At 41.1% G+C, this 21,476-nt stretch overlaps 1 protein-coding gene across 1 annotated transcript in view; it reads right to left on the bottom strand.

Moving 5' to 3' along the window:
* The window catches only part of LIX1 (limb and CNS expressed 1), a 57,895-nt gene that overhangs the window by 34,821 nt on the left and 1,598 nt on the right, over positions 1–21,476 (bottom strand). The window contains exon 2 of the mRNA XM_005897772.2: positions 1,543–1,706. Coding sequence (XP_005897834.1) covers positions 1,543–1,706 — 164 coding nt within the window. The remainder of the gene's footprint in view (positions 1–1,542; positions 1,707–21,476) is intronic.

Here is a 21,476-nt window from a genome sequence, read left to right on the forward strand (position 1 = left end):
TGAAGACACTTACAGCTTGATGTGAGAGCCTAACCATCTACCATTTCATTGCCACAGACACACTTAGGCTCCTCACATTCCGAAAATGCCTGTGGTTCTCTCATTCCATGCCTGTGTACACTCTGTTCGCTAGGCTGAGAATGTCATCTTGCCTTCACCAATTGGCAAAGACACCCTCAATTGCACATCTCCGTTTGTGATTGCTTCCTGTGAATTCTTTTTTGACTTTCCCTAGGCAGACATAGGGTTGTGGGTCTATTTATTAAACTACATCTTCCCTTCACTCCACAAAGGATTTGAAATAATATAAAACAGATACATGGTAACCGGATGAAATAAAATGAGTGAGGCACACTGAGTTCAAAGGGAGAGTAAAAGTAGAAATATAAATAATATCAAGTATGTGATTAGTCCTAAAAATTACATGATGCAGAGTTTTATAGATTTATACTACAAACAGATACACTGAAATCTTGCCTCTGAACTTCTTAGTTGTCAAAACTAAGAGGGGAAGTTGAGTTCTTCTGAGTTTCACATTGTCCATAAACTACAATTGAGGCATTTTTGCCAGCTATCGAAAATTAAGAAAGTTCACTGCACCAAAGGGCTATTTACAAAAGTAATTGGTAAACTGAGAAGTTCTTACCTTTATGCCTTCATTGACCCTTGAATATAATGATGTAATTACTATAACTTTTTTTATACATTTCTTTCCTCCAAGTATGGACCATATATCCTCATTACTTGGCCCAGTGCTTGGTATTTCCTAGTCACTCAATGAGTATTTGTTGCACACACTGGATAATCTGATGCTGATTGTTTGTACAAACCATCTAGGGGTACAGCTAGAAATGTATCATCATTTATACCCCTTTCATAAACATAATAAAGAATTAACCAACTGGAAGAATCTTTATACTAATGATCAGAACAATACTTAGAATACCTCTATAACCAGATAAACACGTTGCATGTATATCTCATATGACTCCCAACCAACCGCATGGGTACTACTCCCTATCTCAAAGTCAGGGAAATACATAAGCGTTTCCCCAAGGTCTACAGGTATTCAGAACAGAACTTGGGATTAGCACAGGTGCCTTGAACCCAGCCCTGTGACTCTCAGCCTTTGCTGTAGGTTCATGCTCTGGTGTGTAGTAGATTGATTACTATTTGATTACAAATTTCATGAACGTGAAGATTTCCTACTGATGGAAAGGCCCTGATGGAAGGACTTTGCCCAAGTTCCTTTGTTCTCTAAGGCTTATTCCAAAATGTTTGAGGGAAAAGGGAGCAGCTATCAGGCAAAAAAATGCTATAAAATTCATTTTCCACAAAGCAATATCAGGGGATAGCACCCTAATTAAAAACTACTCAATTTAAAAGCCAGAACCTCTGACCAATTTTTCTCTTATGTAATGGCATATGGCACAACTTTTTTTTCATTACAACCAAGAAAACTTAACGATGTTACCATTTTATAAAAAGGCTTACTCTATGTTATCTCCATCAACTTTCACTGATCAGTTTATGGTTTCTTACCTGAAAATTGCCAAAACAGCTTCCTCCTGGGAGGGTCACATAACTCACGTAGGGTGGCCCAGGAGATGGCAGCGACTCGTAGACCACCACACCTTCACTTGGGAACGCAGCCCTCCGCTGCTGCTTGCTTTCCCAAAATTCCTGTAACATCGACACAACATTCACTGAAAAAGACAAGAAAAATAATCAGTAATTAAGGGTGGATATAACCCTGGCAAAAACAATATTTTATTTGTGGGTTGGATCATGTAACATGTCATTTCCAGTGTAAGGAAAACAGAGTATGTGTATGTTCTGGTGGGGTGGGGGTGGAGTCCTTTCAGTTGTGAAAGAGGCAAATACTATTTAGCACAAAATTGTTTAATTTTTCATGAGCATGGCTGAAGGGGTTTGGCACCATAATTCTAATGACATTGCAGTCTGTTACAATTACAATTTAATTTTTGATATCAAATTAAAAATCTCTTCCTTCTTTGACAATTTTCCTTAAAAATTCTGTCCAGAGCTATGATTATCCATGAATCCCATTTCTCATAGATCCTTAGACCTGCAAAGGGAAAGCTAAATTCAAAGGTAAAAATACAAGCAATGAAACTTTCATTGGAACTCACCTATATTAAGATTTAAGAGGAGAAAAGCAGAGAGAAGAAAACTCTTTCATGCTCCTCTCCACCCTAATCTAAAAGAGAATGAAAGCAATTGTGTAATATGCAAGAGGCTGGGGGCGGGGAAACAAACTCTGAGTGAAACTAATAACATGGAAACCTTGTTAAGGACCAGGTCTGTTAGATGACTTCAGAAAACATAGTAATGGCCACAGCCATGTGTTTTGGATTAAATGACCTGTGATAGCCTGCAGAAGTTCCAGATCAAATTAGGTTGGTTTGTTTATCCTCTACTGCAAATTGAATTGTGGAAATTAACAAGGATAATAGAATTGTAGAGGCAAAGGAGACCCTATAGGTCACGCAGGCGAAACTGCTCCATGCCTGAATTCCTTGCACAGCTCCACTGACAGCTGCTCATCTGCCCTGATTCTGAACATGTGGAAGGACCTGGTCCTTGGCACATTGTAAGGTGGACCGTCTCAAATGCTAATGGTTTTAACTATAAAAAGGTCCTTTTGGGGAGTGAGCTGAAATCTGCATTCCTATAATGTTCCTGCAAGTGGGCTATTTCTCATTTCTGGGACTCTGACCTCAGAGAAGTGAATCCCCATCTTCACAAGAAAACCCACTACGTACTTGAAGGTGGCATAGGAAATATGTTGTTTTTGCCTACCTGGCACTTGCTTTTCCTCTTTGTAGGAAAAGCCTAAAAGCTTTCTTTAAAGGACCACCCTTCTTTCAATCATGTCTTCTCCAGGGCTGAAGGATGGACATTACCTCAAAGTCAAGTCACTTAGGGTCAATAATTTTTGTTGGGGCTAGTGGAAGACTGGATTCTCCTTTTTCACTAGATTGTTGAGGGTGTGGGAGAGAAGTGTGGTGCTGCCCAAGCAAGGGGGAATCACGGCTGAAAAGAAAGCCAGCATAGAGAAGGGCAGAACCAAGAGACAGGGAAAGAAAAACAGTTCTCATGTCACAGTTTGAGCTCCTGAACCAACACACCTGCTTTTTCCTTAAGCCATTTTGAATTGGTGTCTCTCACTTGTATATGAAAGCGGACTAATGTAGAAAGCTCTCAGGTTTCCTCAAGTTCTAGATTAAATAGCTTTTTTCTTTCAAACATTCTTTGTGTAGTATGGTGTCTAGGCCCTTTGACATCCTCCTGATATATTCCTGAATATATGTGCTCCAAATGTAGGGCTTTGCTATTTTGCAGGAAATTAGGAGAGTCACAGTTTGATCTAGAGGCAAAAATATTTCACAACCACCTTCTAAGCTGTTGAATAGAGCACCTGGCTCTTTTACTTCATTCTTAGGTCACTGATCAGCTTCCAGTTTACAGGGCATAGTTCAGGAAAATTATCGAGATGCCTAAGGAATTGGATGTCTGTATATATTTAAGAACTGCAGTTTTTAGTATTTAAGATGTGTTTTGGGAAATAAACTGGGAAATATAAGACTGTCAGGGGGGATAATTGAATTAACCAATAAAATGTATGCTGATTGGTCAAGGTGAGCTTGGTAATTACAGACATTTTTCATTCATTCAAAAATATTTGAAGTGATATTTTCTACCAGTTGACGTCACTCAGAATAGAACTTTTATTTCCTAAATTGTATTTCTGCTCCCTATCTTTCACTCCCTCCCATGTCCAGGAAAACAAGTATTTTTTGAGCCAGCTGATCTGTCTTTCTACTTGTAGGTGACCTCCAGAATTCAGCAGTGATGTCTTGAAGATTAAAGCAGTGATGTCTTGAAGCCTAAAACCAAAACCAGCGGTCTGTTGCTCTGATAGTCAGCAAGGGCCATTAGGCTGCTATTTTAAGTTAGTTCATTGCTGAATGATGTTCAGCTAAGACCTGGAGTAAGTAGATGAAGACTCATACTTATCTAGGTAAAATGAACACAAGAATTTTGGCATGTAAAACTGTGTGGATTAGAGTTCAAAGTACATCCTAAGTAAAATTTATGGAGGAATAAATGTAGCAGTTTTCAGATCTTTTATTCTGCAACTTTGAAGGATTTCTTTGATGGTCTTATGTATGTCATCACCTCTGAAGAGTGCAACATATGTCATGCACACACACAACTCATCTTTCTATCTCTATCTCCTCTTGTCGACTGGAAAACCAGATGAATGGAGTGCAGAGGGAAGAGGGCCAGCTTGTTGTTTGGAATTCCCAAGATCAGCATATCTGAAGATGCTTTATTTATGAAACACACGCTTCTTTATTTTTTTGAAGTAGTAACAACAAAGTTCACCGACAGCGTCAAAGAGAACGCTAACAAAGGGTCAAGTCTGCTGAAGAAACCACCCAAACTTGAGGAAAGGCCTCATGGCCAGTTTAGACTCCAGCAGCAGCTGCACCTTCATGGACCAGCCAATGATCCTGACTTTCTCGTTACAAACTTAGGCCACCGAGCATGCAATATCTCTCCTCACATCTAGGGACCCATCTGTGCCTGTGCTCAGGTCCACCTTACTTCCTTCAGTCTCACATGAATTTGTGTCGCTTCTACTCGGCATTGTTCTAATAGTCATTCTCTTGACCTTCTATTTTTAAATGTTTCTTCTCCTCCCTGCTTCTCAGCAGCCATATGTATGCCCAAGACAACAATAAATGAATAATCAATCAAAAGAAGTACTCGGCCTTGGGACTACTTTTGGTTACTAGTTATTAAAATTTTCTCAATATAGCCCAAGCTGCTGGAAAGAATATTCTGTATTACTCTCTCTGCTTCTCTATCTTCCATTCATTTTTAACTCACCACAGTCTGGCGTTCTGCTACATTAAGCTTCTGAAACGACTCTGGCAAATGTCACTAATTCTAACTTTCAGTCCATATTTATTTGACCTCTAGCTGCATTTGACACAGCTGATAAATTTCTTCTAGAAACTTTCATATCCCTGGCCTTTTTTGACTGTATTCTCCCTGTTTCTATCGTTTCTTCTGAGTCGTTCCTATGGGTCTCTCTTCCTCTGCTCACCCTTCACGGTGTTTTGCATGAGAGTCTTGTCTTCGCCTTTTCTTGCTTCACTCTGTTGCTCTTGAATGACAGAAACTATTTCTATTCATCCATCTACCATAATATATGCCAGTGGTTACATTCTCCTGTAACTTCAGCATTGTTAACAGATCTTTCCGTTTTTTTGTTGCTTAAATTCAACATATTGCTCAAACTCAACCCATTTGCTTTTCCATAAACTCTTTTCCTGAGCCACTTAAAAAGTGGTATTATCATCTACCCAGTCACACAAATCAGAAAACTGACAGGAACTTTCAACTTAATTTCCCCTTTCCAGACCTAATAAGTGCTAGAGTTCTTCACTTCCATATCCCGATGTCTCTAATCACCGCTTCCTCTCCTTTAATATTGCCATTGCTTCATGGGTTCACATCTCACCGTATATACTGCAGTACCCTTCTGACTCCAGCCACCCCCCATCTAACCCATCCCCAGTGGTTCCCAGGTAATCTTTCTGAATGTCATGGTTGATTAAATCACTCCCATCTTAAAATCCTTCTGTGAGTTCCTCATTACCTGCAGAGCAAATAACTCCTTGGTAAGTCATAGAAGGCCCTATATCTTGATTCTCTTTCTCATTCCAAACTTCTCTCCTCAAATCACACCCCAGGCCCCCCTCTCTCTCAGGCTTTTTATGCTACTAGCAAGCCCCTTACTTCTGTTTGCCCTCTTGAATGCCTTTCCATTCTCTGTCATCTTCCTGGCTGGCACCTACTCATTTTTTTTTTAAGATCTGCCTCCAGCAATAGCTTCTTAAAAATGAAAACAAACCCAAAATAATCTCTAAACCCTTCCCCTGGAAATTGTAGTTCTCTGAGAGATAGCATGGATATTATTTGGGGACTTGTTAGAAATGCAGGGTCTCAGGCCCCACTCCAGACCTACTGAACCGGAGTCTACATTTTTAACAAGATTCTCAGGCAATCTGACGCACATTAAAGTTGGAGAAGCCTTGGGTAAGGTAGGAAGAAGTTGCTCTTCTCGTCTCCCTTATCACGTGCCTATTATATGCCAGGTATTAGGCATTTTCTCATTTAATTCTTACAACACCTTCTAGAAATAGGTATTATCATCCACAACTTAGAGATATGAAGTTAAAAGATGCTCAGGGTACAGTCCAGTCACACAGCTATTAACTCTCAGCCTTGGGATTTTTAACTTAGTTTGGTCTGGATGTATAGTCTTCCTCTTTGCTCATTCTGAGCCACTCCTAATTATAATGGAATTTAAGTTGTTTTCATGCGTGTCTACATCTATCAGGAGGATTTTAGAAGCATAATAAATGTTGGTTGAACAGCTGATGCCATGAAAGTTATGCAAGATGTGCTGCCTTTGTGAAGTTGTTGGTAGGGAAAGTGTAGGGGACCCTGCACAAGAATTACCTCACCTACCATTTTCGATGGGCCATTTTTCTGATGCTTGTCTTTGGCAGTCAAACAAAGCAAAGGGTTCATATTTGTATTTCTCCATGCACATGATTCGACACATTTCCAGCTTGGAATTGTCACAGTGAATGTCAGTCTGTGTCATGTGAACAGGTGTCCTGATCAACCTTCAGCCAATACTCTGCTCTGGCTAAAAGCAACACTGTAAACCCCCAACAGTCACGGGCTTCAGAAGGGGCTGTGATTAAGTCTCACATTCCAGTCCCTCCTTTCAAGGAAAAATGACTAAAGATGAGACCACAAGAGGAACAACAGCAAATGACAAAAGACTGAGGAAGGCCTTGGAACCGGCTTCCTGGGAAGAGGGGCATGAACACAAGTCAAGGTCAAGTCTCTCTGCCTGGTTGTGCCTTCTCCCTGGGGGTCAGGGGCCTATAGTCTGGAACACATACTTTTCTGGCTATGCATTATTTCTCCCAAAGTTTAGTGAAATTCTTTTTGAAGAGTTTCTACATTGTTTGAATGGACACTAAAGGAAAAGGGCTTTTATTCATAAGCCAGGACAAGATACACTAATCATTCACGGGGAGTCTTGACACCAGACAGGAGAGAGGCAGTGAATCCTGAGCTGGAGATCCAGAGAAATCAGATGGGTAACAAGCTGGCTGATGCTGGAGTCAGGACAAGTTGAGCGACCCTCCAACTTCAGGGTTTAACACTCATAGGCCATACATAGGTCTTACCTTTGATGAGGCTACTGATGTTTAACTGGAAAAATTACTATACAGAAATAGAATATCAAATGGCTGACGCTAGGGGTATGAGAAGAAGTGGAAGGAGAGAGAATTGTTGGGGAGATCCTAGGAATGAGAGCATGAAATCCAGTTCCTTTTTGTAACTACTATCAGATTATAATATCTGAGAGTTAAAAAAACAAAAACAAAAACAAATTAACCCCTGAGTTGACTTTGCACATCAGATTTTTTAATCACACTCCATTGCTCCACATTGCTTTCTCAGATGCATATAATAGACCCTGTTCTGGACTAAATATTTGTGTCTCTCACACATTCATATGCTGAAGCCCTAACTCACAATATGATGTTATTAGAAGGTGGGGACTCAGGGAGATAGTCAGGTTTAGATGAGGTTATGAGGGTTGAAGTGAAGTGAAGTCGCTCAGTCGTGTCCTACTCTTTGCGACCCCACGGACTGTAGCACACCACGTTCCTCCATCCATGGGATTTTCCAGGCAAGAGTACTGGAGTGGGTTGCCATTTCCTTCTCCAGAGGATCTTCCCGACCCAGGGATTGAACCCAGGTCTCCCACATTGTAGGTAGATGCTTTACCATCTGAGCCACAAGGGAAGTCCTTATGAGGGTTAGATGTAACCTTATGAGGTTAGATGTAAACTAATAGCTCAGCTGGTAAAGAACACACCTGTAATGCAGGAGACCCCGGTTCGATTCCTGGGTCTGGAAGATCCCCTGGAGAAGGGATAGGCTACGCACTCCAGTATTCTTGGGCTTTCCTTGTGGCTCAGCTGAAAAAGAATCCGCCTGCAATGTGGTAGACCTGGGTTTGATCCCTGGGTTGGGAAGATCCCCTGGAGAAGGGAAAGGCTACCCACTCCAGTGTTCTGACCTGGAGAATTCCATGGACCATACCGTCCATGGGGTTGCAAAGATCTTCATGGCAAATAGATGGAGAAACTGGAAACAGTGACAGACTTTATTTTGGGGGGCTCCAAAATCACTGCAGATGGTGACTGCAGCCATGAAATTAAAAGACGCTTACTCCTTGGAAGGAAAGTTATGACCAACCTAGGCAGCATATTAAAAAGCAAAGACATAAAAAAAAAAAAAATAAAAATAAAAATAAAAAGCAAAGACATTACTTTGCCAAGGCTGTGGTTTTTCCAGTAGTCATGTATGGATGTGAGAGTTGGACTATAAATAAAGCTGAGCACGGAAGAATTGAAGCTTTTGAACTGTGGTGTTGGAGAAGACTCTTGGGAGTCCCTTGGACTGCAAGGAGATCCAACCAGTCCATCCTAAAGGAGATCAGTCCTGGGTGCTCATTGGAAGGACTGATGTTGAAGCTGCAACTCCAGTACTTTGGCCACCTGATGCAAAGAGCTGATTCATTTGAAAAGACCCTGATGCTGGAAAAGATTGAAGGCAGGAGGAGAAGGGGACGACAGAGGATGAGATGGTTGGATGGCATCACCGACTCAATGGACATGAGTTTGAATAAGTTCCAGGAGTTGGTGATGGACAGGGAGGCCTGGTGTGCTGCAGTCCATGGGCTCGCAAAGAGTCAGACACGACTGAGCAACTGAACTGAACTGATGAGGGTTAGAGCCCCACGATGGGACTGGTATCTTTATAAGAGTAGAAGGAGACACCACAGCTTCCTCTCTCAGCCTTGTGAGGACACAGCAAGAAGGCAGCCATTTGTAAACCGGGAAGAGGGCTCTCACCAAAACGCTGATTCTGCCAGCAACTTTATCTTGGATCTGTGAGAAATACCATTACATTTCTGTTGTTTAAGCCACCCACTCTGTGGTATTTTGTTCCAGCAGCCCAAGCTGACTAAAACAAACCTCTTTAGAGGTTTTGAATACTTTCCTATCAATAAGAAGACAATTTGCTATGCAGCTGATGGGCATTATTGTGGGTACTTTCTTTCTCACTGTGTTTTGAAATTTGAACACGAGAGTCTCCAGAGGAGTGACTAGATCTCCAAGTAAGTCTTTCGTTAAGTGAGGTTTCCCCCTTCCTCCAGCTTTCTTTCTGAGCATAAAGTTCAGCATTAAAGCTTCACAGAAGGCACTTGACCAATGAAGACATCCAGCAATGTGGAACACCTTAACCGTCCAACCTTTGACCCTTCCTAGCAGAAAGCCTCCATTAGCTTCAGCAAAGGCAGTGACTTCACTTGCCCTTGAACACATACTGCACGGTTTTCCCCCCTGTGCTTTGGTTCAAGTCCTCCTTCCTACCCTGAGTGTTGTTTCTGCCTCTCCTTTCTAGCCATCCAATTTACTCTCAAATTTCAGAGGAAATGCCACCTCCTCCATCATGCCTTACTGCCTGATTCCAGCCCACATGAATGGCCTTTCCTGTGCTCTTATTCCATCAGTGGCCCAGTGTCTTAGCACTTAATCTCCTATAAAGCATGCTAACAAAATGGATGTGGTGCTCCTGGCTAAATTTATCAAGTCAGATTTGGCTGGGCTTACTTCTGGCCAGAGGAATGAAATGCCTTGGGATAACAATTCATCTTATAGAGAACAGTTGTATGTTATTTACCTAACAGCAGATTGTGATTCCAGAGGACAGGAACTCCGGTTCATTCTTCTCTGTATCCTCCTTGGTATCTAGCACAGGCCTGTTCATGTAGAAGCAGTTGCTGAATTCATCTGGACTCTAAACAATACTACATATCTGAACCATGCAATTGAATGAACATACAGAAGAGAGGTGAAAGTACTCTTGGAGTACTTTTAAAGTACAATTCATGGAGAGATTAAGACTTCCTTCTAGAATAGGAGATTTCTTATAAGAACCATCATGGTGCCCACCCAGCATGGGTGTGTTGGTGGCAGCCATGTCTCAGCTGGAGATGGTTGAGCAGGTGCAGGAAGATGAACCCTGGGTAGGGTGATTGCTAGTTGCTTGCCAGCTAGGATTTTACTTTCATGATAACTAGAGCTTGTGGCTATCCTGAACAGAGATCTAAGTACTTTTGTCTTAAAGTGTCAGTTCTCCATTTATGTTGACTGCCTGGAGCATAGTGTTGAAAAGGATTTGAAAGTAGTCTCTCTGGGATCAGTGGAACAGAACACCAAAATTAAACAGCAATGAGGCCCTGGTCTATCTGGGGACCCTGACCTTGATGGCATAGAGTCAAAAAGAAAAAAAAAAACAACTCAAAATAGGCCTTTGCACATAAAGATTTACAATTTGATTGCAGAAATAATGAATTCATAATATAATTTGTTAACAAAATATTAGACTGCTACATTGTATAACAGAAATGATTTTAAGGTAATATTTAGAGCTCTAAAATTTATGGCACAATAACTAAGTTGGACTATAAAGAAAGCTGAGCACCGAAGAATTGATGCTTTTGAACTGTGGTGTTGGAGAAGACTGTTGAGAGTCCCTTGGACTGCAAGGAGATCCAACCAGTCCATCCTAAAGGAGATCAGTCCTGGGTGTTCATTGAAAGGACTGATGTTGAAGCTGAAACTCCCATACTTTGGCCACCTGATGCGAAGAACTGACTCATTTGAAAAGACCCTGATGCTGGGAAAGATTGAAGGCAGGAGGAGAAGGGGATGACAGAGGATGAGATGGCTGGATGGCATCACTGACTCAATGGACATGGGTTTGGGTGAACTCCGGGAGTTGGTGATGGACAGGGAGGCCTGGAGTGCTGCAGTCCATGGGGTCGCAAAGAGTCGGACACGACTGAACTGAACTGAACTGAACTAAGTACATTTAAGGGGAAATGTAGATAAATGTGGACTGAAAAGGACAGAAAAATTATGCAGAGGAGGAGAGTCTAAGTTGAACCTCCCCAGAAAAATGAGATTTAGACCAGGATGGGGAAGGGGGTAGAAACTAAAAAAGTGAGAGTGGCACTTGACAAAAAGAGTAGGAAAAATAGTAATGCCTCAGTGGAGGAATTGTGTGTGGGAGTGATAGGAAAGCATGCCATGAAGAAGGGGGTACGATTTGATAAGCAACACGGCAAGGGGACGTTGCCTCTTTTAATAATTGGAAATTAATTATATTGTTCCGGTGCCCCAGGCTTATGCAAGCGGGTGAGAAATGCAGGGGCACCGATTTTCTTGTCCTTTGTCTGTGAGGTGCTGTGCTGTCTGCAGAGGCTCCATTCATAAAAACAAGGGCACAGACACATGGAGAAACGTGTGGCTGCTCTTGTGCATCTGGGTGAACCCAGGAGAAGTGTTTCTCTGGTGGGAGCTTGGGCAAAAAAATCTACAAGGAGTGGGTAGGAGATGGAGCAGGCAGAGTGCTCCATACCTACTGAATGCCCCTGTTCTCTCTGTAAAAGGCAGTATTTACAGGGTTGCTGTAAAGCTTAAAATGGAAAATGCTCAGAACAGAGCTTCACGCATAGTAAGCACTAGAGGGTTAGCTATTATTTGTGGTTGGAGAAGGTGAAGGAAGAAAGGAAAGGGCATGATTATATGCTGGCACATTGCATCTTTGAAACTGACTGTTCCTAGGTTGGAAACCATATCATTAAACATTCTGAAAATAGTCTCAAGTCTGAAAATTCTCTAATTGTACACATTGGGCTATTTAATTTGTGTCTAAGATATGTGAAGAATTCAGAGATGGAAATGAGAAAACTCTTTTAATATCATTCACTGGTAAAGTCAAAGCTTCATAATAGCCAGAAAATAAAGGGAAGAAATACTACATGTCTCAAAATCTGGAAACACGGATGTTTGTCCAATTTTTCACTTTCTGATGAATGCTAATGGTAACAGACCTGCTGTTAGGAAAAACTACAGAAAGGAACTAATGCTTATTTCAAATTAATGTTAATAACTCTTATGCTTCGGGAAAGTAGAAATATTATAGTTCATTGCTCAGTTCAATTACCTAATATGAGGTAAGTCCTGACTGGAAAGACAGTCATTTGTCAGCAATAAGGGATCTTAAAAGTATGTCATAAATCTATCAGAAAAAAGAGCCCATTTTTTTATGCCTTACATGAGAAAAAATTCTAGCTGGGTAAAAATTTCCTTTGCCAAAAACTAAGACAAATTGGAAAGGCTACCATTTTAGGATAAACCAGTTAGAGGCTTTCAAGATGAGAAACATAGTTTCAAATCGATTCTCTGCCTCCAAACAGATGGATTTATGGTATGTAATGTTTTAACATAATCTTTAACTATAAATTATTCTTAGCAGGTGATATTTTTAAATAAAATGAACAGCATTTTCTGTTCTAGTAATTCAATCACATATACCTTGTTTTTGTAAATGTGATCCCCTAGTTTTGTTGAGGAGAAACAGGAAAAGGATTTCCAAATAATTTAAGGAGCAAGCTCAAGGCATCTTACCAATTTGACATTCATGCAAAATTGGGTTCCTTTAGGTCTTGTGCTTGGCTTGGCAAACACCAGGACAGTGACCAACAGAGCCAGCTGTCTAAACATTTATAACCATTCTCAGGCTCTGACAAGTTCTGATCAGGCTAACGGAATCTTGCTGACACTGCTTATGTGTCGTGTACAACATGTAAGAAACTTGGGCCATGTCTTCTTTTCTGTAGACACTCTCTCAAAGGTAGCCACAACCACACACAGATATGAGACAGCCTAGAGTCTTGCTTTGTTCCCAGCATTAGTAGCTTTCTTTTAGTTATTCTCCAAAGTCAGTGCCTAGCTCCTGCAGCAGTTGGGCAGCTGATCATATTTCTTATTTTGTTTCCTTTTTCTTTTCTTCTGATCTGGTCCCTGTTCTCCATCCTGAACACGTTTTCTAAGGGAATTAAATCCGTTGGGTTGTTTTACAAAATTAACCTCTTGGAAGACTCTCAAAAAAAAAAAAATTACATCATTCTTTTTGCTTTGATTTTCACCTTTAGAATTTAAAGTTGAGCTATAAATCATTTAGGGGAGAAATTGAAACAATACTTTTTTTATTGGAGGATAAGTGCTTTACAATGTTGTCTTGGTTTCTGACACACAACAACATGAATCAGTCATAATTGTATCTATCTGTCTAGTCAGACTATGGTTTTTCCTGTGGTCATGTACGGATGTGAGAGTTGGACTGTGAAGAAAGCTGAGTGCCGAAGAATTGATGCTTTTGAACTGTGGTGTTGGAGAAGACTTTTGAGAGTCCCTTGGACTGCAAGGAGATCCAACCAGTCCATTCTGAAGGAGATCAGCCCTGGGATTTCTTTGGAAGGAATGATGCTAAAGCTGAAACTCCAGTACTTTGGCCACCTCATGCGAAGAGTTGACTCATTGGAGAGGACTCTGATGCTGGGAGGGATTGGGAGGAGGAGGAGAAGGGCACGACAGAGGATGAGATGGCTGGATGGCATCACTGACTCGATGGACGTGAGTCTGAGTGAACTCCGGGAGTTGGTGATGGACAGGGAGGCCTGGCTGCGATTCATGGGGTTGCAAAGAGTCAGACACGACTGAGCAACTGAAATGAACTGAATTGATCTATCTATCTATATATATCCCCTCCCTTGTGAGCCTCCCTCCCGCCTCCTAGCTGACCCTCTAGGAGCTCCAGAGCTCCAGAGCTCCAGGCCAGGCTCCTTGTGTTAAATGAAACTTTAAAAAAAAAAAAATCTTTGGAAGTACAAGTTAACTTTTTAAGAAGGTAATTTTTTAAGAGAGAGAATATTAAGGAACAAGATGGAATCACAAAGACAAAATAAAAGGTCATTAAATATACCACCATTAAACAGCCAGAATATTGGAAATAAAAGCAAAAATAAACAAATGGGACCTAATTAACCTTAAAAGCTTCTGCACATCAAAGGAAACTATTAGCAAGGTGAAAAGACAGCCTTCATAATGGGAGAAAATAATAGCAAATGAAGCAACCGACAAACAACTAATCTCAAAAATATACAAGCAACTCCTACAGCTCAACTCCAGAAAATAAACGACCCAATCAAAAAATGGGCCAAAGAACTAAATAGACATTTCTCCAAAGAAGACATACAGATGGCTAACAAACACATGAAAAGATGCTCAACATCACTCATTATCAGAGAAATGCAAATCAAAACCACTATGAGGTACCATTTCACACCAGTCAGAATGGCTGCGATCCAAAAGTCTACAAGCAATAAATGCTGGAGAGGGTGTGGAGAAAAGGGAACCCTCTTACACTGTTGGTGGGAATGCAAACTAGTACAGCCACTATGGAGAACAGTGTGGAGATTCCTTAAAAACTGGAAATAGAACTGCCTTATGATCCAGCAACCCCACTGCTGGGCATACACACTGAGGAAACCAGAAGGGAAAGAGACACGTGTACCCCAATGTTCATCGCAGCACTGTTTATAATAGCCAAGACATGGAAGCAACCTAGATGTCCATCAGCAGATGAATGGATAAGAAAGCTGTGGTACATATACACAATGGAGTATTACTCAGCCATTAAAAAGAATACATTTGAATCAGTTCTAATGAGGTGGATGAAACTGGAGCCTATTATACAGAGTGAAGTAAGCCAGAAGGAAAAACATAAATACAGTATTCTAACGCATATATATGGAATTTAGAAAGATGGTAACAATAACCCGGTGTATGAGACAGCAAAAGAGACACTGATGTATAGAACAGTCTTATGGACTCTGTGGGAGAGGGAGAGGGTGGGAAGATTTGGGAGAATGGCAATGAAACATGTAAAATATCATGTAGGAAACGAGTTGCCAGTCCAGGTTCGATGCATGATGCTGGATGCTTGGGGCTGGTGCACTGGGACGGCCCAGAGGGATGGTATGGGGGGGAGGGAGGAGGAGGAGGGTTCGGGATGGGGAACACATGTATACCTGTGGCGGATTCATTTTGATATTTGGCAAAACTAATACAATTATGTAAAGTTTAAAAATAAAATAAAATTGGAAGAATTAAAAAAAAAAAAAAAAAACAGCAGCACTTGAACTCCCAAGCGTGGTTTTCATGTACATCATGGTTCAGATGATGTCATCCAATCACAAAAGCTACATAGACCTGAAACCTGATGTAATCCATTTAAGCAACTAGGAAGTATATACCTTTCCCACGTACCCCTGGGCATTGCATTTGCACTGTAAGTCAGAAAGAGAAAAACAAATATCCTATATTAACGCATGTATGTGGGATCTAGAAAAATAGAACAGAGGAACCTAGTTCCAGGGCAGGAATAGAGACACAGACGTGGAGAACAGATATGTGGACACAGCGAGAGAAGGGAAGGGAGCGTAGAATGGATGAACTGGTAGATTAGGCTTGACATAAATAGACGACCATGTGTAAAATAGATAGCTAGCGCGAATCTGCAATATAGCATAGGGAGCTCAGCTCGGTGCTCTGTGGTGACCTGGATAGGTGGGGTGGGGGTGGGTGGGGCTATATGGATACACATGGCTGATTCACTTGGTTGTACAGCAGAACCTAACACAACATTGTAAAGCAATTATATGCCAATTAAAAAAAAAAAGAGAGAGACTTTGTATGACTGTTGACTTTAGATAACAACCAAAGATCCAAGAAAACAAAAAACAAACAAAAGAGCAAACACTGTTGCTTTGCCGACCAGTTCCGTTTAGTTAAAATGGTCAGATCTGTGCAAATGTGGCTTTAGGTATGTCACGAACTTTCCCCAGGTATAGTCATTATAAGAAAGCTATTCATGACCCTGCCACAGCTATTTAACTGGGTTTTTGTACACGGCGCAGACAGCTTGATGTACACAGCCTCTGGTGATTCAGAGTTGAGGGTAGACTGAGAGAATGAAAATAAGAACTGGCGATCTGAGTCACTGTGTCAGTGTGGTGGGATAATTTGGGCTGCTCTACCAAGGCCAGGGGCTTCCCGGGTGGCTCAGATGGTAACGAATCTGCCTGTAATGCAGGAGACCCGGGTTCGATTCCTGGGTTGGGAAGATCCACTGAAGGAAATGGCTACCCACTCCAGTACTCTTGCCTGGAGAATCTCATGGAAAGAGGACCCTGGCGGGCTACAGTCCACAGGGTCACAAAGAGTTAGACATGACTGAGTGATATCACAATACCAAGGTCAACCTGAGGCAGTGCTCTGGGGAAGTCATCTGAGGTGGCTGTGTTTATTTTCAGAACCCCTTCTTCTTCTGAAGAAGATGCACCCTCCTGTCTCACAGAGCTGTCAACTGAACCCTGTGTGCAATTAGGCTATGATTAAGGTGTCAATGGATGATGGCTTAGTAAGTCCCAGTACCATTTATTTCATCGTATTTCACCCGACAATGGGAAAAATCTTCCTCCTTTTGGAGAGGGAGAAAACCAGTGAATCAGCAACCAAAAAAGTCTGTTGTACACCTGCAAGGTGCCTGGCCCCGTGAGGGACGCCTCTGGTGGCTACACAGAAGTGCAACGTATGGCTTTGCCCTCCTGGGAGTCGCAACTGAGATGTGGAAAAAACATGCCAGCAAAACCATAACTCATGGGGCAGAGCCCTGTGAGAAAAACGGAAACTACACTATGCAGCCCGTAAGTGCCAAAGGAGTGGTGACTAAATGATGGGTTCCCACAGCTGTGTAATGGGATGGATCAAAATAGGGATCAACTGATTATCATCGCAGAGGAAGGGAAAAACAAAGCGAAACCATAGTGCAAACAGGATTCCAAGGACACCAGAAAGAGAATGTAGAAAACGACAGGGACTGTAATAATTGCCTGTTTTATCATTATTAAACTTTCAGTAGGATTCTTTTTTCCCCCTTTTTCTTTTAAAATAGGAGTTTTAAAAACTACCTTGACAGATTAAACTGATGTGAGCATTTGAACATGGAAGAAAGGGAATAAGAGCCTTTGGGGTTAAAATGTCAATATGAAATGTATTCAATAAAGAAGATTCTTTTATGAAAGGCTTCTAAAGTTGTCTTACATTTCTTAAATCAATCTGTAGCACATAATCAGTAAAACCGTATCATTTAAACAGAAAAATCATAACTTAGAAACTCACCCTTGTGCAGCTGTATCCTATTATGGGCTGTAACTTAACACATGAGTTTCAGAGGTTGTTAAAGTTGAGCTCAGGCTAACAAATCTTAACTGTTAAAAAAAAAAGCCTATGGTGAGATGAGACTGCAGACCATGGAGAAGCAACAGACTTGATCACAGGATTGGTGTCAATCAATATTCTTTTTGATTTGTTAAATCTTATTTATATATTAAGAAATAAATGTATTAAGACAGATGTTGCCATTAAGTGATCAAAAAGCCTCTTCCTTTTTTTTCATTTTGAAAAATTTTCCTCTGACACTATTAGTATTTAAACTCTGCCAAATGTATCTTTACTGAAAAAAGGAGAACAGTGCTTATGTCACAGATAGCTGAACTGAAACCTGCATTTTTCTCTTGAAATAAGTCAAAATAAAAATAGTTGTATCCTACAATAAAGTAAAACTAGCATTTGAATTGGAGAAGGCGATGGCACCCCACTCCAGTACTCTTGCTTATGGATGGAGGAGCCTGGTGGGCTGCAGTCCATGGGGTCGCGAAGAGTCAGACACGACTGAGCTACCTCACTTTCACTTTTCACTTTCATGCATTGGAGAAGGAAATGGCAACCCACTCCAGTGTTCTTGCCTGGAGAATCCCAGGGATGGGGGAGCCTGGTGGGCTGCCTTCTATGGGGTCGCACAGAGTTGGACACGACTGACGCGACTTAGCAGCAGCAGCAGCAGCAGCATTTGAATAGTCTTCTTCAGTAGAACAGGCATCCAGAGTTTAGATGCTAAAATTATCAGAGTTCAAATTATTGTAATTAAGAAGTAGTCATTAATCCAAAATGAGCTAGCAAGAAGTAGAGGTTTTTGTTTTTTGTGTTTTAACCATGCTCTTTCCAGCACACTTTCTGTGATGGAATGCAACGCAATACGTGGAGGGCTTTTACTGCACAAGTGCCTTCATCTCTCACTTCCTATTCCATCCCTTTATGTGAAATGCAGAAACCATAAACGTATCATCAAATTTATAGATTTGAGATAACTATGCTAAAAAGCATGGGGCGGGGAAAATACTTGACTCTTGAGAATTTTTCTTCTCTTGCATTCTATACAGCCAGAATCACGATTACTAAGATATTTAAAAGGTCTGTAGTCTGGTTCAATTTTTCCAAAGGGTAAAAATGCACTTTTTGAGGTATTCACCTAACTGGGATAAATATAAGCTTTCATACAGGAAAGTGTCTCCTCAAATGGAAGAGTTAACAAACTTCAAATGCGTGACAAAGTTTTCTTCTCATTGTGCAATGTTTAGTAAAGGTTCCACCTAATTTGTTTTCATTGCAAAATTTTGGGGAACATTAGTGAAGTCTAACACATTACTTTATAAATCAGTGCTAGAAACCCACACATTCTCAGGGTTTCAGTGACAACTAAGATAGTTTGTAACTATCTGTTTGAGAAAGTTTGTCATAATTTTGGCTTTATTTAGTGAAAGTGGTTTCTCCCTATAGGCACGTTTACATTTACAGCTCTTGTATCTTGCCTGAATGGGCAAAAGGACTCTTGCTGTAAAAAAGCTGCAATTCTCCCCAACTTAATATCAGGAAGTGTACCTTCAACAGATGTCAATACAATCTTTTCCCCAATACAACATAATGCCCCATGCTTTCAGAACTAATGTAGCATCACTGTTAACTCCAACAGCTCCCTGTTGCCTGCACTTGGGTGTGAGTCCACCTGCCTTTGTAGCCTTGTCTCCACCTTCCCTGATGCGTCGTTCTTGTATTGCCTGATCTGCCTTTTGGCAAACTGTTCTCTCTCTTCAAAAATTCCCTTCCCCTCTCACTCTCCTGTTACATTGCCACTCAGATAAGCTTATTTAATGGACTCTCTCCAAATACCCAGAAAGGTCCATTTCAGTCCCACCTCTGTTTTCCTGACAGACACTGCCATGACCACACAAATGACGTGGCAATATAAGTCTTCTGAGAGGCAATGTCTTGTATCAGTTAAAGGTGAGAAGTTGGAATATAGAATTTGAATCCTGGCTGTATCATTTCATTAGGTGTGGCCTTGAGCAGGTTACCTTAAGCTCCAGCAACTTCACTTCTCTCACTATAAATCACAATAGTACCTACATTATTGACATGCTGTGAAGAATAAACATTCTTAGCATACTGTCTTAATCACAGGATGAGGACTTGACATCCTAGCATTACTAATGATGCATGAAGAAAGATCCCAAAGATGGCAGATAAGCTTATGATGCTCTTGCTATTTGAAGAGTTAACAGGATAGGATCTGAACGTGAAGACATCTTGAAATCAGGGGGTGGTGACTTCCTTTGGGCAAGCATGTGAGAATCTGTTAAACTATGGCCAACAGATAGTAAGCTTACACACAGACTCAAGACAGCTGACAAAGGCTGCTTTCAGGATAGCTCATCTTAGGTTGTGACGCATGACACAAGAAAAGAAATTGGATGTTGCACAAAGCCAAGAATGGAAGGCAACATGGACATATGCCTTACTTCCTCTGCACAGAGATTCTGCTGGGCGGTACAGACTCCTGGAGATACCTGTTATGAAGTGGAGACATTCAGGCAGTGGAGAACAGTCCCGTGCCAGCTTAGATGAACAAATTACAAATCGAGAGCCCACCTCATTTAAAATTTCTTTCCATTGTTTTTCATTTGAAACTCGAAATAGAGGAAAGGGGGAAAATGTCATGAAATTCATTTCCTTTCAGGAAAGAAAATAAACAAATTACAACTTTTGTCAGATGAACACCTTGCCTAACACAAACTAGAGATTCAGTGCAATAAAAAATGCCACGTGGAGGACCTCCTTGGCTGAGAAAAGCATTCATATTTTATTTCTTTAAATGAATATAACTATCCCCATGTGCATTGGTCCCAGACCAGAAAACTCTCTGGGTACTTTTCCTGAACAACTTAAAGAGAAAATTCAATTTACTTTTGCTTGTTTTTATACAAAATTGAAAGCCAAGTGAGGGCAACAAATTAATCAAATGTACCTCTCTTGTATTCTATGTTTCAGAAGAATAAAAAGAGAAGAAAAAAAAAAACTACCTTTGCATGTACAGAAGAGAAATTTAGAAAAACACATTTAAATGTTATTATTTTTCTATGCTCCCTTGTTCAACTGTGTATGGTTTCAAACATGATTGAACTGGCTTTTCATCTTGCAGGAAAGCAAGGCAGTAATTTTTCTTATGGAGTTGGCAGTGATGTGCTGAGGTGCTCAGTTCTTCCCTTCTGGCAGAAAAAGGCTGGCCTGGGGCGGGGGGAGAAGGAGCCAGGAGTGACTAGAGGAGAGGAGGCTGCTTAGAACCTGCTATTCAAGGCTGATGGGGACTTTTTACAGGCCGGGTAAAGCAGGCGTGCGGTGGTGGCAACTTACGGGTGTGCCAAAGAAAATGAGTCCATGTGCTAAACCCTGGCATGTGCATGGTAGCTTGCCAAGGCACGGCATAGGCCCTTGTGAAGTCTGCCTCGGCAAGTAAGTGAACCTGTTCCCATTTATTCCACGAGGATGGTGAGTGGTTGGATGTTTCGATAACATAAAAACCCCTGGCACAGAATTCTGCCATTTGGCTTCCTTTCATTTAGTCGTTTTTCAGATTAGAAACACCTGAAGGGAGAGGCTCAGTAGTTAAAATTCAAGCCTATTAAGCCTTGCGAGCAGAGTCGCAGAGTGGCAGCCCATTCTAGGGTAAGCAGGCAGTGCTCTCTGATTAAATTTAAGTTCAGTGTTAATAAACGAAGTGTGTGACACTTCTTTTCTTTGCTGCATAAAAGAGTTTCCACAAAGGCCTAGATGACAGGGCATAAGTTACGTTTTATTTGAACCTTTTTCTATCTTATTTTCTCTGGTAAACTGTAAACAGCTGCTGGGATTTAGTTGGATTCAGAAAGTGGTCCACATAATTTCAGATGAAATTTCTTAAATTCACAATGAACTCAGTGAAACGTTTTACCTCTATTTCTTTTTACTGTTTCCACTATCCAAACCCTCAGCGCAAGATCCCTGGTCCTCTACAATTAAAGTCTTAGCTCGAGAGCCCTTTTACCCTTCACTAGTGAATCCAGTGCTATGATAGGAGATATGCAGTCTTTCCCTGCCTCTTCACTTAAAAAAACATGCCAAACCTGAATAGATTCCAGGCTAGACGGGAGG

This window comes from Bos mutus, chromosome 7, assembly GCF_027580195.1.
Source record: "Bos mutus isolate GX-2022 chromosome 7, NWIPB_WYAK_1.1, whole genome shotgun sequence".
NCBI classification, from domain to species: domain Eukaryota; kingdom Metazoa; phylum Chordata; class Mammalia; order Artiodactyla; family Bovidae; genus Bos; species Bos mutus.